A 15364-nucleotide genomic window follows, 5' to 3' on the forward strand; every position below is an offset into this window, starting at 1 on the left:
GCAATCATAACAAGTAAACTGTGCTGTCTCCTAGGTATCTCCTGGTTTCTCCAAGAATAGGCTGAGAAGTTTCCAAACAGGAATCATTCAGGCAACACCTTAACATGCCTACATCATGATCTTCCATTGAACCTAAGCTTTAAAAATTGCCAATTCTCAAGCCAGGCACAGTGGCATGTGCCTGTAGTCCCAGCTAGTTCAGAAGCTGAGTCTCTAAAAACAATAAATAAAATGAAAAAGCCAATTCTCAACATGAATGAAAAACTGTGATATGAAATTTTGTGCTACACAGAATTACTAGAATTTCTATAAAAATAGAAATTAATAAGGTAATAGATTATGTTGTGGGGGAGAGTCAAAAGGACTGAAATCAGACTCGGGTTTATTTTGGTGTTTCTGATCAAACAACAGATAAAATTTCTTAATTTCCAATTACTGTATTTTTCTGATTTAGAGAAACTCAGATTTACTCATGATGTTCAAAGAATTTCAAAACTTACCACACATTATCCCCAAGGCTGTGCTAAATACTGCCATATATCCAAAGTAAAATGATGTTTGAAATAAGCCATACATCCTGAAATAAAACAAAATATATATAGGATATCCATTTTTACTTTCAACATGAGGTCTTAAATATTAGTATTTAAAGGACAAATTTAGTTTCCTAAATAAAAGGTGAAAAAATGTCTCCACTTACTTTGTTTTGAAAAAATAGTAGTAAAAGGAATACATGTAAACATAGATTGCAGTTGATGCAGCAGAGAGAAAACTTGTCCATTGCCTGGTGGGGGGAGGGGGAGAGAAGATAAATCTCTTTTGAATGAATGGCACTAAAACAAAGATTTTAAAGCAAAGAATTTAATAAAACATCCTTTAAAGTCCTTTAAAACTTATTTAAAAAACAAACGCATAGACATGGTATTTAAATTTATCAACAAGGAGAACATCTAAGAATTAGAAAGCTCAATCTTGAATTTTGTCAGATTCCTTATTATCAGTGACCATAAATACACCATTTCCTTTTTCATATCTAAGTTTCCTTGTGTTTAGAATGGAGCAATGCTTCTCATAAAACTCTTTTCATATCAAGCACTTTGTAAAAAATATTTCTAAACAGTACTCCATTAATACATTAAAAATTTGATATTGTTTTTTCTCTAAAATATGTATCATTTTTATAACTGGAAAAAAATCCCTATGCTATTTTAAGTAACAACATTTCTATACAGCTCTTTACTCCACTTGATAGATTTCAAAGGAAATCTTATTTTAAAATATTATGGTTCCCCAAATTTCTTTCCACAAATAGGTACTTACCACCTGTAATCTTCTGCATTTAGTAGAAAATATGTGCACACAATAGTCACACAGACAGTCACAATGCACAGGATAACCAGCACCAGCATCATGAAGCCATAGACATAATAGATCTTATATGCCCAGAAAGACGTGAAGATGAAATACCTAAGTAAATGCAATAAAGACACAGGTTTCCAGTCTTTATTCTTAAAGCTCACTCTGCTCTTCCTAAGTCTCACATTTTAGTTCTCATTTTTTTTCACTTAATGACTTTCTTTCAAGTATCTTCCAACAGTTTCTCTTACCATGTCTTCATCAATTAAATCCACTAGAATTCTCTCAAAAAATATTTTCTTGAATAATCTTTGAAAAACTGATTCTTCAGTAGGGCATTCACCTCTACACAAACTGAATAAAACAGAAGCTTAAAGCAGTATAATGTAGAAAAGAACAAATGAAAATAGCTAAAAAATCCGTATTTGTATCCATATTGTTTTGTAGATACAACACAATTCAAGCAATGTAGTTTGTATTTTATTAAATAGAAAATAAAATACTCTATTAAATAGAAAAATAAATTAGAGCAATAATGTATAAAATTAGGAAAAGCAGGCCTAAAGAAGATTCACACTGTCTTCAGAGGACAGCAAGGGAAAAGGCTTTAAGATTTTTAATTAAGAAAAAGATCTTTCACTCTAATCCATTATCAAGTCATCATCAAATTACAACAGAGCCTTTCAGCCTCTTTTCTTTTTCTTGTTGCCCAAGCTGGAGTGCAGTGACACAATCTCAGCTCACTCAACCTCCACCTCCCAGGTTCAACAGATTCTCCTGCCTCTGCCTCCTGAGTAGCTGGGAATACAGGCACGCACGACCACGCCCAGCTAATTTTTTGTATTTTTAGTAGAGACAGGGTTTCGTCATGTTGGCTAGGCTGGTCTCGAACTCCTGACCTCAGGTGATCCACTCACCTCGACCTCCCCATCATTCATTCTTTCAACAAATATTTACAGAGCCCCTATCATGCATCAGGAAAGCAGTGAGAACAGAACAGTAAAGACAACAAAGTCTCTACCCTCAAGAAGATTACTAGCTGGTTGGGAAACACCAGTAAAGACCATGATACACTGTGATATGTGCTACACGAATGCACATAAAGAGCATCTTCCCACTGTGGCTGAATGGGGCTTTATGGGGGAAGAAGAATCAGATAAGGAATGCGGAGGGTAAAGGGAGCTAGAAGAATGTTCCAGGTATGCCAGGCATGGTGACTCACGCCTGTAATCCTAGCACTTTGGGAGGCTGAGGCAGACAGATCACCTGAGGTCGGACGGATCACCTGAGTTCGAGACCAGCTTGACCAACATCATGAAACCCCGTCTCTACTAAAAATACAAAATTAGCTGGGCGTGGTGGCGCATGCCTATAATCCCAGCTACTCGGGAGGCTAAGGCAGCATAATCGCTTGAACCTGGGAGGCGGAGGCGGAGGCTGCGGAGAGCCGAGATAGTGCCACTACACTCCAGCCTGCGCAACAAGCAAAACTCCGTCTCAAAAAAAAAAGAATGTTCCAGGTACAGGAGCAGCAAAAGCAAAGGTGAGCAAATAAAGGGAATCCACTGCATTTTGAAAAACTAAAAGTAATTCACTATGGCTAACGCTTTAAATGAAGGGGAAAGTACTAAGAAATGAAGTTGGAGAAGTGAACAGGGCCAGTTCTTATGCTATAAAGACCCTTAATGGCCATGTTATGGTGTTGGGACCTCACCTCAATTAAAATAAGAAGTGTTAAGCAAAGAAACGACATGACACCTTAAAAAGACCACTTTGGCTAACAAATGGGTAGGAGAATGGGTTTGAAGGTGGACAAAACAGAAGATAAGTTGAAGAAACAGCAGAGAAGTTATCCAGTGGAACACAGTGCCTGGAGAAGCACGAAGACATGTGGTTCAGAAGTACTGGGGACAGGGGTAGAAGGGAAAAAGAAGTCACAGGTCAAGTCTGGATGAAGGCACAAAGCATTGTCAGACTGGAACTAAAGAAGAAGTTCCTGAACTGACTTTAATAAACCATGAGTTACAGAGACACACACTCCAACTCCTAAGGCACTTATGCCCATAGCATATGCAGAGCTGGTAAGTGACAACCAAGAGTTGGTCCATATCTATTTATGTCAGTTGTACCTGTTAGTACCATTAGACTAAACTGACTAAATTAAATGTTACATAAACCAATAAACATCAGAGTAAAAAGGATGTGTGGTTACTATAAAAACTATGTTGAATGCTTTGGAAAAATTCGATAAAGTGAGTCCCTTTAAAAAGTTATAAAATTCGATGTGATTGAGATGGCTATAGACTGGGGGACAAATGTACAAATCTAGAAGGATTCTGCACTTAGAATGCTTCAGATAGGACTTTATGTTCTTGCTTCACTTTAAAAAGGCTGGAAAACACAGGATCTGTATTACGAATGTCAAAGGAAAAAAATGAAAAAATTCCAATGAAAAAAAGACCAAGGCTCTATATTAAAAAAAAAAAAAAAAAAAATCAGTGAAGGACGTACATTTACTTGTCTTAAAATAAAATACTATGTATGTATCTTTTAAAATAATTATCTTACATGAGCCAACTTTTTCAATTAACCAACTACCAAATCCAATTACGTCTGTTAAGGAGACTCCTACCATACAGGAGACAATCAGCAGTGGGGCATCTGGAAACATGTAAGGCTATTTTAAGTTGTCACAATGACTGGTGTTTAGTGGACAGGAGCCAAGAGTGTATAGCTGCAATACCTGAGAAAGTCCCATACGGTGAACTTTCTTGCCTAAAATAACCAGAGCATTCCCATCAGGGGGCACGGGGACACAGACTAAGAAAAGAAAGGCTTTTTTATTTTGCAATGGTGACAAAGGATGCAGATGTAAAGCACAGTAAGTGGCACAAGGTGGCATACCTCTTATCTCTAAATACATACACACTTCCTAGCACTCCTGCAGGCCTCTATGGAAGGAACCTAGGAAATGACTATGCATCAAAAGATGTCAGGGCCTAGACGGACTAGTAGGTAATGGTTTACCTAGTTCCCTAGATCCTCAGAAATAGAAATATTTTTAAAATACAATAAAAACCAGGAATTCCTTAAATCATGCATATGATCAAAGGCTGGTCTACCATTCTTTAACACATAGTTTTGATTTCTAAGATTTCCTCTTAGGTGAGGGAGGTCTAGAATACAATACAAAAAGGTATAAACATCACTTGAATATTTAAGAACACAGCCAACAGCTACCTTTATATAGCCTATTCCCTTTCTGGAATCATGGAATTAACAGACTATTAGATGTTCTCCCAACTGATGACTTTACATGTTCCCTAACTCCTAAATTGTCTTACTATAATCAAATCCCTCAAAACATAAATACATTATCAAAACTTACATTTCAATAAAGATTGAACCAAAAGGTAAAATTCCACCCAGGCAAACAATAACCGCAGGCTCCATGAACCTGGAAAATATAAAAATTAACAGTAAACTTCTAGTATGATTTCCATATTATATCAACACTGATAACAGAAAGCAGGTACTTGACACTTAAAAAATCATCTCTAAAGGATAGAAACAAACCAGTAAAATGAAAAGCCAAAACCCAAAGAGGCACAATACATAGGTGGGACTTCAAATTAGCCATAGGTTATAATCAATATTCTTTCTGCATTAAAGACTGAGACAAGTATATGAAGAACACAAATTACTGACACTGGCAGAACTTGAAAAAGTCTCTAAGTATTCCCTCTGGTTCTACTAGACTCCCATAACTTCTTAGAAATCTACAGGCATTTATTCACAAAAAGCCAAAGGGAAAGAAATGAAGAGTCTAGAGACCTCCATTTGAAATAATGTTTCCCAAATTGTGGCCTTGCCATCTCTTTGCTCACTCTCTCCTTGGTTCTATAATTCGTTTTCCTATAAATTATACAATTAAGGTATTATGAGTTCTCATTTATAATGGCACCAAAGAAATAAGAAACAAAATTGAAACTTCATTCATTCATTCCACAAACATTTACTGACTGTAATTGGTAATTCCCCACCTGGATGCCTTCTCTTGTCTCTTATTTCTCTCCTGAAAGCATTGGCTCAAATGTTCTCCCTTTAAAACCTTTGCTCAGTCTCCCAGGAAGAGGTGGGTCCTTCTCCCATTCTTCCACTGCCTCTTGAAAATACCTCCACCACAGTACTTACCACGCTATACTGTAACTGTCCAATTCCAAATACGTGTGTGTACATATATATAAAAAACCTCACTAGATTACAAACCCTGGCAGGCAGAAGCTATTCATCTAGGTATTTCCAGTGCCTAGCACAATACCTGGCACAAAAAAGATCCTAAACTAATAACTATGAAATTAACAAACTAAAAAACTGAGAAGAAAATTGTAAAATTTGAGAGATGAAAAAAAAACTTAAAAATCATTTAATGTAGTCTTCTTACTTTACAGGAAGCCAAGACCTCACAGAGGTTAAAACTGATCTGCCCAAGGTGACATAGTCAATGAGAGGTAGATCTAGTATTCAGATTTAGGTTCCCAGGATTATACTCCCCAAAACAGAGGCACACACAAGCCTTCCTATACCTAATTGCAACGCATCTCTGGTGAGGAAGCTCTCACCAGACCTCTCCTTCACTGGCCCTAGTGACTTAGAGGAACTTTTGTGACTTCTGACTATGCTTTTCCTTTAAACTTACCCTTCCCAGTAAGGATATTGATGGGTCCTAACATACTGATTTACAAAAAAAAAATTACTTTAAAAAATAAACTACAGGCCGGACGCGGTGGCTCACACCTGTAATCCCAGCACTTTGGGAGGCCAAGGTGGGCAGATCACGAGGTTAGGAGATCGAGACCATCCTGGCTAACACGGTGAAATCCCGTCTGTACTAAAAATACAAAAAATTAGCCAGGCGTGGTGGCGGGCACCTGTAGTCCCAGTTATTCGGGAGGCTGAGGTGGAAGAATGACGTGAATCCAGGAGGTGGAGCTTGCAGTGAGCCGAGATCACACCACTGCACTCCAGCCTGGGCCAGAGTGAGACCCCATCTCAAATAAATAAATATATATATATAAAAATAAATAAAATAATAAACTACAAAAGTTCTAACCAAAGTCTCTCATAAGCACCAATCTAAGGAAAGAAAAGAATATGACCATTTCAAACTATAGGGGCTATTTTATTCATCCTCCATTTCTATAAATGTCTACATGCCTCCATGTCTAGAAAGGACAGAACAAAATTATCACCTATTTGTATAAGCACCTGAATATGCTGTACTTATAATCTGGTAAAATATCTAGGGACAGAGACTTTATATATATATCTCCGTTATTATAAAAATGTAGAGTCTACTTACTATACAACTGTTCCTATAAATAGGGAATGTAATAAATGTACACTAAATTGTACAGTACTAAAATATCTGGAAAGATAGTAAATATTTCAGATTCTGCATGTGATAGCAACTCTGACATTACTGATCTGCCAGCTCTGATGTTGTACTATAAAAGCAGCCACAGAGAATACGTAAACAAATGGGCATGGCTGAGTTCCAACAAAACTTTATAGATAAAAACAGGCAGCAGGCCAGATCTGGCCTGCAGGATTAGTAAAACTGCAGCTTTAGTTCACACCCACCTCTACACCATAGGAAAGCATTTGACTCAACTGTAAATGGCACGATATTCAGAAAGTGGAATAAGGGTATAATTTATTATTACTCTTAACAATGCAGGTTAAAGGAAATAGTAAAATGAACTTCTTAGGCTCAAACTTAAGATTGTCATTCTCATAAATACATACCAATTCTAAAGTTACATGTACACAACAGCCTTAAGAACTTATATATTGTGTGAAACAATCGCATAAGATTTAGCATTCTCTTTACCATTTTTTCTCCGGTATAGGACGAGGCACAGCATTGACACGACAAGGAAAGTTGGGCTGACCTGACAGATTTCGGCCAAGTATTGTACCAACAAGATTTAGAGGAAGAATAACAAAAAAACAGATGCAACAAACGGCCACCTGTAAATTAAATAAAAATGTGTGATTACTCAGAGACCAATAACATTAATATAAACAAATAAAAGAGACACAATTTAAACACAATTTGATCACAAAAGAAAATGTTTAAGTTCAATATGAGCTAAAATTGTGCAAGAAGTACACTAATGAAAACAAAAAGGTGTGCTTTAAAATATTAGAACTAAACTGAAACAAGTTGAACTAGTTCTTATCCAATTTGGTTTTCCATTCTTTCCTATTCTTCCACACTATCTCTGCCACAATCCCTTTTTCTCCTCTTTCACTCTCAGCTGTCATGCTTTTTTAATATATTTATCCATTGTCTTTCATTATTATAACCAACTTACTTATCTGGCTATGCTTTTTGAGCTCATAATATGCACTAAGAGCTTTATATGTGTTCTTTCCTTATTTTACAGATGAAGGAAAGGAGACTCAGAGAAGGATAAGTAACTTCCCATAATTGCATAGCTAGTGGAGAGCCAGACCAAAATTTCAACTCAGATCTGCCAGCCTCAAAGCCCACGCTCTTTTCTATTCTACACTACCTTGGAATCCTAATAGAAGCAGATCGCTATCTATGTGTCACTAGTAAAATAGTACAAATATTTTTCTGCCCATTAGTAGTGCAAAGTCTAAAATTATAGAGAAGACCATACGGAGATTCTAGAACCAAAGTGGCCAATTAGAAACATATTTATTTTTGTGACTTTTTTTCTTTATAAAATCAGCTCTTTTCCGGCCAACCATCTAATTAAGATCATTTCACTCTGAACTTCTGTAAAATGGAGTAGAATTGAATCACCTCTAAGATCTCTTTAAATTACACACTTTAGGTTATAATAAATAGAAAGTAAAAGTGAGAGAAAAACTGAATGAAACATGTGAAGACACTGATTGAGAGAAATGAAGAGATATGGGGTAGGAAATCCACAGTGACTGCACAAGAAGGAAAGATCTCTTTGAACCAATATTATTAAAAATTCTTCCTTAGATCCTTTTGTGTGTGTAGATGTGTTTTTAAACAAGCCAAAGGGTATTGTCATCTCCTTTTCAGATAAAACATAAATATGTGAGAGTTACAGAGCTCCATAATACCATTTTAAACATCACACTCAGGAACTCAATTTATCTGTTTCAGTTTAGGCCTAGGCCTATGAATAATATGAATTTATGCTCACATTAAAATACATGAAACGTGAAAAATAAGCAGGTGTTTTTAAGATAGTTTAAGCATTATGTTATGAACTATACATATGTCGTAAATATGGGGAGTGATAAATTCCATCTCAATTTTTGCTTTTACTTTCTTAATAACTACAAGACTCATAAACCTTAACACATTGTAATAAAGACCTATATATTTTTCCCTTAGTTTACCAGAACTCTAATTTCAAATAAGAATTAAAGAGAAAATGAAGAAAACATTCCTATGTTGAATTACATGGTCTAGAAGAATGGTTTTCAAACTGTTTCAAAGAACTCTCAGGTCCTACTGAAGAGCTTCTGGGATTCCACAAGCATTTGATTTGAGTATCCTCTTGAAAATAGTTTCTTTTAAAATACTTTCAACTGTAATAAGATATATATAGATCAAAGGAGTTCTATACCAAATATCAGTACACTGGAGATATCATAGCCAGGTTAACTCGTTTTCATGCAAATCTCAGAATAAAGTTTCTCCTGCTTATCTCTGTGTATATACTGAACTGAATGAATTTTGTCACTGATTAGGAAGGCTTGTAATGCTATATTGGTCTTTTATTCTATCTCCTTCACCTCATCCCAATTAAGGCCTGCACATATTTGTTCACTAAAAATTGTATAAGCAAAAGTACTACTACAGCACAATGTGTGTGACAGACAATTGAGTGGCAGCTGAAGTGAGGGCACATCTTGCCTTCTGTGCACGTAACAGTCAATAAAGGAACCTACTACAGTCTCAAAAAGACATTATCAATTGCTTAGCATTTGTCAACATTTTCCCTTTTGTTGTCCAACTTTTTAATATATGATAAAAAATGTGAGCAGTTTGTTAGAAATAGTGATTAAGCTGTGAAACCAGTTCCCTACTCCTTTATGTTCAAGTTCTGGATGAAGTTACTTGAAAAATACTCTAAGATTGCAAGGCAAGCTGTTAAAAAAAAAAAAAAAATTCACATGGAATGAACTCATTTGTGAAGTAAGAATTTTTCTCAATACTGGTAACTAAATAAATTGGGTGCTGAAGATAAGTAATAGCTTACTTTATTCATACCCTTGATATTAGATTTGTATTCATCACAACCTTATTGCTCTTATTAAATTTAGAGTGTTAAAAATACTTAATTTGTAAAATACACTAATAAGATCATCCTTGTATCTGTTTTCTGTCTGGGCTTCCACATTATTTTGAAATGAAATTTAGCAGCTAAGAGGGTCTAATATATTGGTGAAAACCCTGGAACTCAAATTAATATGGGGCTCTCCTCTATTCCCCTAGTGACTGTTCAGAGGAGAGTGAAAGCAGGCAGTGGGGAGAAGAAAGATTTACTCCATGTTGAGGGCCTCCCTTATCTACAACAATAACAAGTTAGAATCAAGTACTGCCTATTGGTGCTTAATACCCCAAAGATCTACATACTGATCACATCTTCTCAATCTCAGACATAAACCAATAATTTGGCTATTACTTATTCTATCTTTGCTTCCAGACTGGCCTACAGGCCAATATCTCTCATAAACTTAGATGTAAAAACAAATTTTAGCAAATGTAATCTAACAATATATAAAACAAATAATATATCATGACAAAGTGAAGTTCATCAAATGAATGCAAGACTGATTAAAGATTAGAAAATTAATGCTTTCACCATATTTTCAGAATTAAAAAAGAAAAATCACCGATCATCTCAAAAGATGCAGAAAATGCTGTTCTAAGATCGAACACCTATTCAAAATTAAAAAAAAAAAAACTTGCAGCAAACTACAAATAGAAGGGAACTTTAACAAGCTGATGAAGGGTATCTACAAAAAAATTAGCTATTATTTTAATTAACGGCATAAACTAAATGCATTATTTTAATTAACGGCATAAACTAAATGCCTTCCTGCCAAGATTGGTAACAAAGAAAGGATGTCTGCTCTTGACACTTCTATTCAACATTATACTACAGGTTTTAGCCACTGCAATCAGACAACAAAAAGATAACAGACATACAGATCAAAAAAGAGAAGTGAAACTGTTTAAATAATTTGATAATCTATTTTTTTAAATAACACTATGTACCCACAAAAATTAAAAATAAAAAAATTTTTGATCTATGTAAAAAACTAAAGTAAAGCAACTAGAACTAATAAGTGAATTTTGCAGGGTTGTAGGATACAAAGCCAATATCCCAAAAACTGTTTTCCTACATATAGTCAACACTCAAAAATAGGGTGTAAACTGTTCAAGTCCACTTACAAGTGGATTTTCTTCTGCCTCTGCCACCCCTGAGACAGCATCCCTGAGACACCCTTCCTTCTTCTTCCTCAGCCTACTCAATGTGAAGATGATGAAAATGAAAATCTTTACTATGATCCACGTCTACTTAGCAAATACATTTTTCTCTTCCTTATGATTTTTCTCTTTTTAAGAGACAGGGTCTCACTATATTATCCAGGCTGAAATGCAGTGGCTATTCACAGGCACGATCATGGAGCACTACAGCTTCAACTCCTGGGCTTAAGTGATCCTTCTGCCTCAGCCTCCTGAATAACTGGGATTACAGGCACAAACCACACACCCAGCTAACCTTATGATTTTCTTAATAACATTTTCTTTTCCCCAGCTTACTTTATTGTAAGAATGCAGTATATAATACATAAAACATACAAAATATGTGTTCATCAGTGAGGCTTCCAGTCAACAGTAGGCTTATTTGTAGTTAAGGTTTTGGGGAGATTTTCAGTTGAACGGGCAGGGGGTAGGGGTCAGCACCCCAAACCTCATATTGTTCAAAAGTCAACTGTACTCTCATGTGCCACATAACAATTTTTTTTTTGGTCAATGATGGACCACGTATCTGACGTTGGTCCCATAAGATTATAAGACTGTATTTTTACTATACCTTTTCTATGTTTACATACACAAACACCACTGTGTTACAATTGCCTACAGTATTCAGTACAATAAGATGCTGTACAGGTCTGTAGCCTTGTAAGATTAGGCTATAACATATAGCCTAGGTGTGTAGGAGGCTATACCATCTAGGTTTGTGTAAGTACACTCTGAGATGTTCACACAATGAAAAAATTGTGTAACAACTCATTTCACAGAACATATCCCTGGCATTAAATGATGCATGACTGTAATAGCAATAAACGATCAGAATTTGAAATTTAAAAATGGCCGGGCATGGTGGCTCATGCCTGTAATCCCAGCACTTTGGGAGGCCAAGGCAGGTGGATCACCTAAGGTCAGGAGTTCAAGGCAAGCCTGGCCAACATGGTGAAAGCCTATCTCTATAAAAATACAAAAATTAGCTGGGCGTGGTGATGCACACCTGTAATCCTAGCTACTGGGGAGGGTGAGGTAGGAGAATCGCTTGAACCCAAGAGATGGAGGTTGCAGTGAGCCAAGATTGCACCAATGCACTCCAGCCTGGGCAACAGAGCAAGACGCCGCCTCAAAAAAAAAAAAAAAAAAAACCAGAAATCTAAAAAATATCATTCACCAACAGAATAATATGAAATACTGGAGAATAAATTCAACAGAAGATGGACAAAACCTGAACACTAAAATCTATGAAATGTTGCTGAGAAAAACTAAAGATATCTAAATAAGTTAAGAGATATACTCTGCTCATTAATCAAGACTCAATAATTTTAAGATGTCAATTTTTCCCAAATTGTGCTACAGATTCAATGTAATCACAATCAAAACCCCAGAAGACTTTTTATAGAAACTGACAAGCTGCTTCTAAACTTTATATGGAAATGCAAAGAATATTAGAAAAGCCAAAACAACTTTGAAAAAGAATTGATTTCAGGACTTTACAAAGCTATAGTAATCAAGACAATGTGGTATCAGCATTAAAAACAAGACAAATTGAAATAGAACAAATCAAAATGAAACAAGAGAAAATCCAGCAATAAAAATCCACACATACATGGTAAACTGGTTGTCAACAAAGGTGCTAAGGCAACTCAACAGAGAAAGGATAATCTTTTCAACAAATGGTGCTGGAACAACTGAACAGTCATATATAAAACAAAACAAAACCCCTCTGACCCTTAACTCACACTACATACAAAATTGGCCAAAAATGGATCCTAGACCTAAACTTAAGAGCTAAAACTATAAAATTTCTAGAAGACAACATATAAGGAAAGCTTACTGATGTTTAGTTTGGCAAAAGACTTCTTAAATAAGAATAGAAAAAGTGCAAAGCATAAAAGAAAAAACATACCAATAAATTAGACTTTAAAATTAGTAACTTTGCCCTTCAAAAAATATTCTTTAGATTATGAAAAGACAACCCACAAAATAGGAGTATATACTTACAAAATACATATAAGACAAAGGACTTGTATTTACAATATATAAGAACTCTTATCACTCAATAAGACAATCTATTAAAATAGGCAAAAGATCTGAACATTCATTAAATAAAATATACAGATGGCAAAAAAGCAAATAAAAGATCTTCAACATGATTAGTCATTAGGAAGTGCTAATTAAAACTGAAACACCACTATATACTCACTAGAATAGCTAAAATTAAAAAGACTGACTATATCAAGTGCTGGCAGTGATGTGGAACAACTGGAATTTTCACAGAATGCTGACAGAAATGTAAAATGCCAAAACTATTTTGGAAAAGTTTAGCAGTTTCTTGAAAACTTAAACTACCATATGACCCAGCCATTCCACTCCTAGTTATTTATCCAGGAGAAATGAAAACATAAGTCCATAGAAAGACTTGCACATAAATACCGTAACTTGATTTGCAATAGCAAAAAACTAGTAAATTACTGGGTAAATGGATACATTATGGTATAACCATGCAATTGAATACTATTGGGCAATACAAAGAACAAACTATTCATAAATGCAACATCAGGCCGGGTGTGGTGGCTCGTGCCTGTAAACCCAGCACTTTGGGAGGCCAAGATGGGTGGATCACCCGAGGTCAGGAATTCAAGACCTGCCTGGCCAACATGGTGAAACTGTTTCTACTAAAAATACAAAAATTAGCCAGGCATGGTAGCACTTGCCTGTAGTCCTAGCTACTAGGGAGGCTGAGGCAGGAGGATTGCTTGAACCCCAGGGGCAGAGGTTGCAGTGAGCCGAGACCGCACCACTGTACTCCAGCCTGGGCTACAGAGCAAGACCCAGTCTCAAAAATAAAAATAAAAAAAATGCAACATCAATGAATCTCAAAATAATTCTCATGAGTGAAACAAAAAAGAATATATACTGTATGAGCTATCATTTAAAGGAAATTCGGTAATGCAAATTACACTATGATAAGAGAGATCAGGCTGGTAGTTACCTAAGAATAGGGGAGAGAAAAAAGAAGTAAAGAAAGGATGAATTATAAAGGTATACAACAAAACTTCTGGATGTGACAAACGTCTTTATCTTGAGTGTGGTAATGGTTTCACAAGTGTGTGTGTCTGTGTGTGTATATATATTAAAATTCATCAAATTGTACACTTTAAATTTATGCAATTTATCATATGTTAATTTTACCTCAGTACATCTGTAAACACAAACAAAAAAGGAGAAAAACCATACCCGCTGCTCTCAGAATTAAGCTAGGATTCCTTTTGACAGAAAGGAAGAAAAGAAAAATGGCCCAAAAAAAAGAACAAAAACCCATCATCACCACCACCAGCACAACAACAAAGAAAACTAACTACGGGAGAGTCTTGGTTTTCTGTTCTGTAAAATAGGAATAACCACACCACTAGCTCTGCCTATCTCTTTGGGTTCTTCTGAAAACCAGACAAGACAATGCGTGTGAAAATGCTTTGTAAACTACAAAGTGCTACACAAATATATTATTATTGATCCTTATTATAATTCATCTTCTTAGATTTGGCACATCATTTCAGTCAGGTGAGATCTTTTTAGATGCTGCCTTCATTATTTCATATTACTATTTCATTATTTTGTATTACTAGTTTCTTCCCTAGTCTCACATCCCTTTTCAACTGAATCAGCAGAACACCATGTCTCTAAGTTATTAATAATCCTTTGAATAGGTCACAGTCAAGAATATCTGTCACCTTCTACTAAAGGATAGCATGTACATACTATGGCTAATACTTCGATACTCTTATAAGGTAGAACCCACTTTCTTCCTTTCCCTCCTGGAAAAGTAAATTTGCCTGCCCAGTTTTACAGCACCTCTGCTCTCACACAGTTATTCAAACATTACTTAATATGATCTCTCAGTATCTCTGAAAGATCATTTTTATGAGCAACAAGACTTTCAAGCTAAGGCAGCTGGGTACTCCTATACAATCAACTGCCTTGCGTATCTTAGGCTTCACTTCCCTCTTACCAGGGAATCTTTCCTCTTACTTTTTTTGTTTACGGGTTATATTTTATTTGATGAAAAATAAAGAGGAAGAATGGGATGGAGCCATTCTTTTTTTTTTTTACTTTGTTACATCACTGATCCCACATGAGACTTTGATCTTGATATCTTTATAAAATCCTTTTGCTTGCTTTAGCGTTTGTGAACAGCTCACCTTAGATAACGAAGCTTTTCTAACATTAGTTTTATAGATCTTTCTGTCTTTTTTTTTTTTTTTTTTTTTTTTTTGAGATGGAGTCTCACTCTTGTTGCCCAGGCTGGAGTGCAGTGGTGCGATCTCAACTCACTGCAACCTCTGCCTCCCGGGTTCAAGCGATTCTCCTGCCTCAGCCTCCCGAGTAGCTGGGATTACAAGTGCCCACCACCACACCTGGTTAATTTTTGTATTTTTAGTAGAGACAGGG

At 35.7% G+C, this 15364-nt stretch overlaps 1 protein-coding gene across 1 annotated transcript in view; it reads right to left on the reverse strand.

Moving 5' to 3' along the window:
- The window catches only part of TM9SF3 (transmembrane 9 superfamily member 3), a 67762-nt gene that overhangs the window by 6049 nt on the left and 46349 nt on the right, over nt 1-15364 (reverse strand). The window contains exons 10-14 of the mRNA XM_002821029.5: nt 7250-7389; nt 4745-4813; nt 1321-1467; nt 701-784; nt 501-577 (exon numbers count right to left, since the gene is read on the reverse strand). Coding sequence (XP_002821075.1) covers nt 501-577; nt 701-784; nt 1321-1467; nt 4745-4813; nt 7250-7389 — 517 coding nt within the window. The remainder of the gene's footprint in view (nt 1-500; nt 578-700; nt 785-1320; nt 1468-4744; nt 4814-7249; nt 7390-15364) is intronic.

Source organism: Pongo abelii, chromosome 8 (genome assembly GCF_028885655.2).
Source record: "Pongo abelii isolate AG06213 chromosome 8, NHGRI_mPonAbe1-v2.0_pri, whole genome shotgun sequence".
In the NCBI taxonomy this organism is placed as follows: Eukaryota; Metazoa; Chordata; class Mammalia; order Primates; family Hominidae; genus Pongo; species Pongo abelii.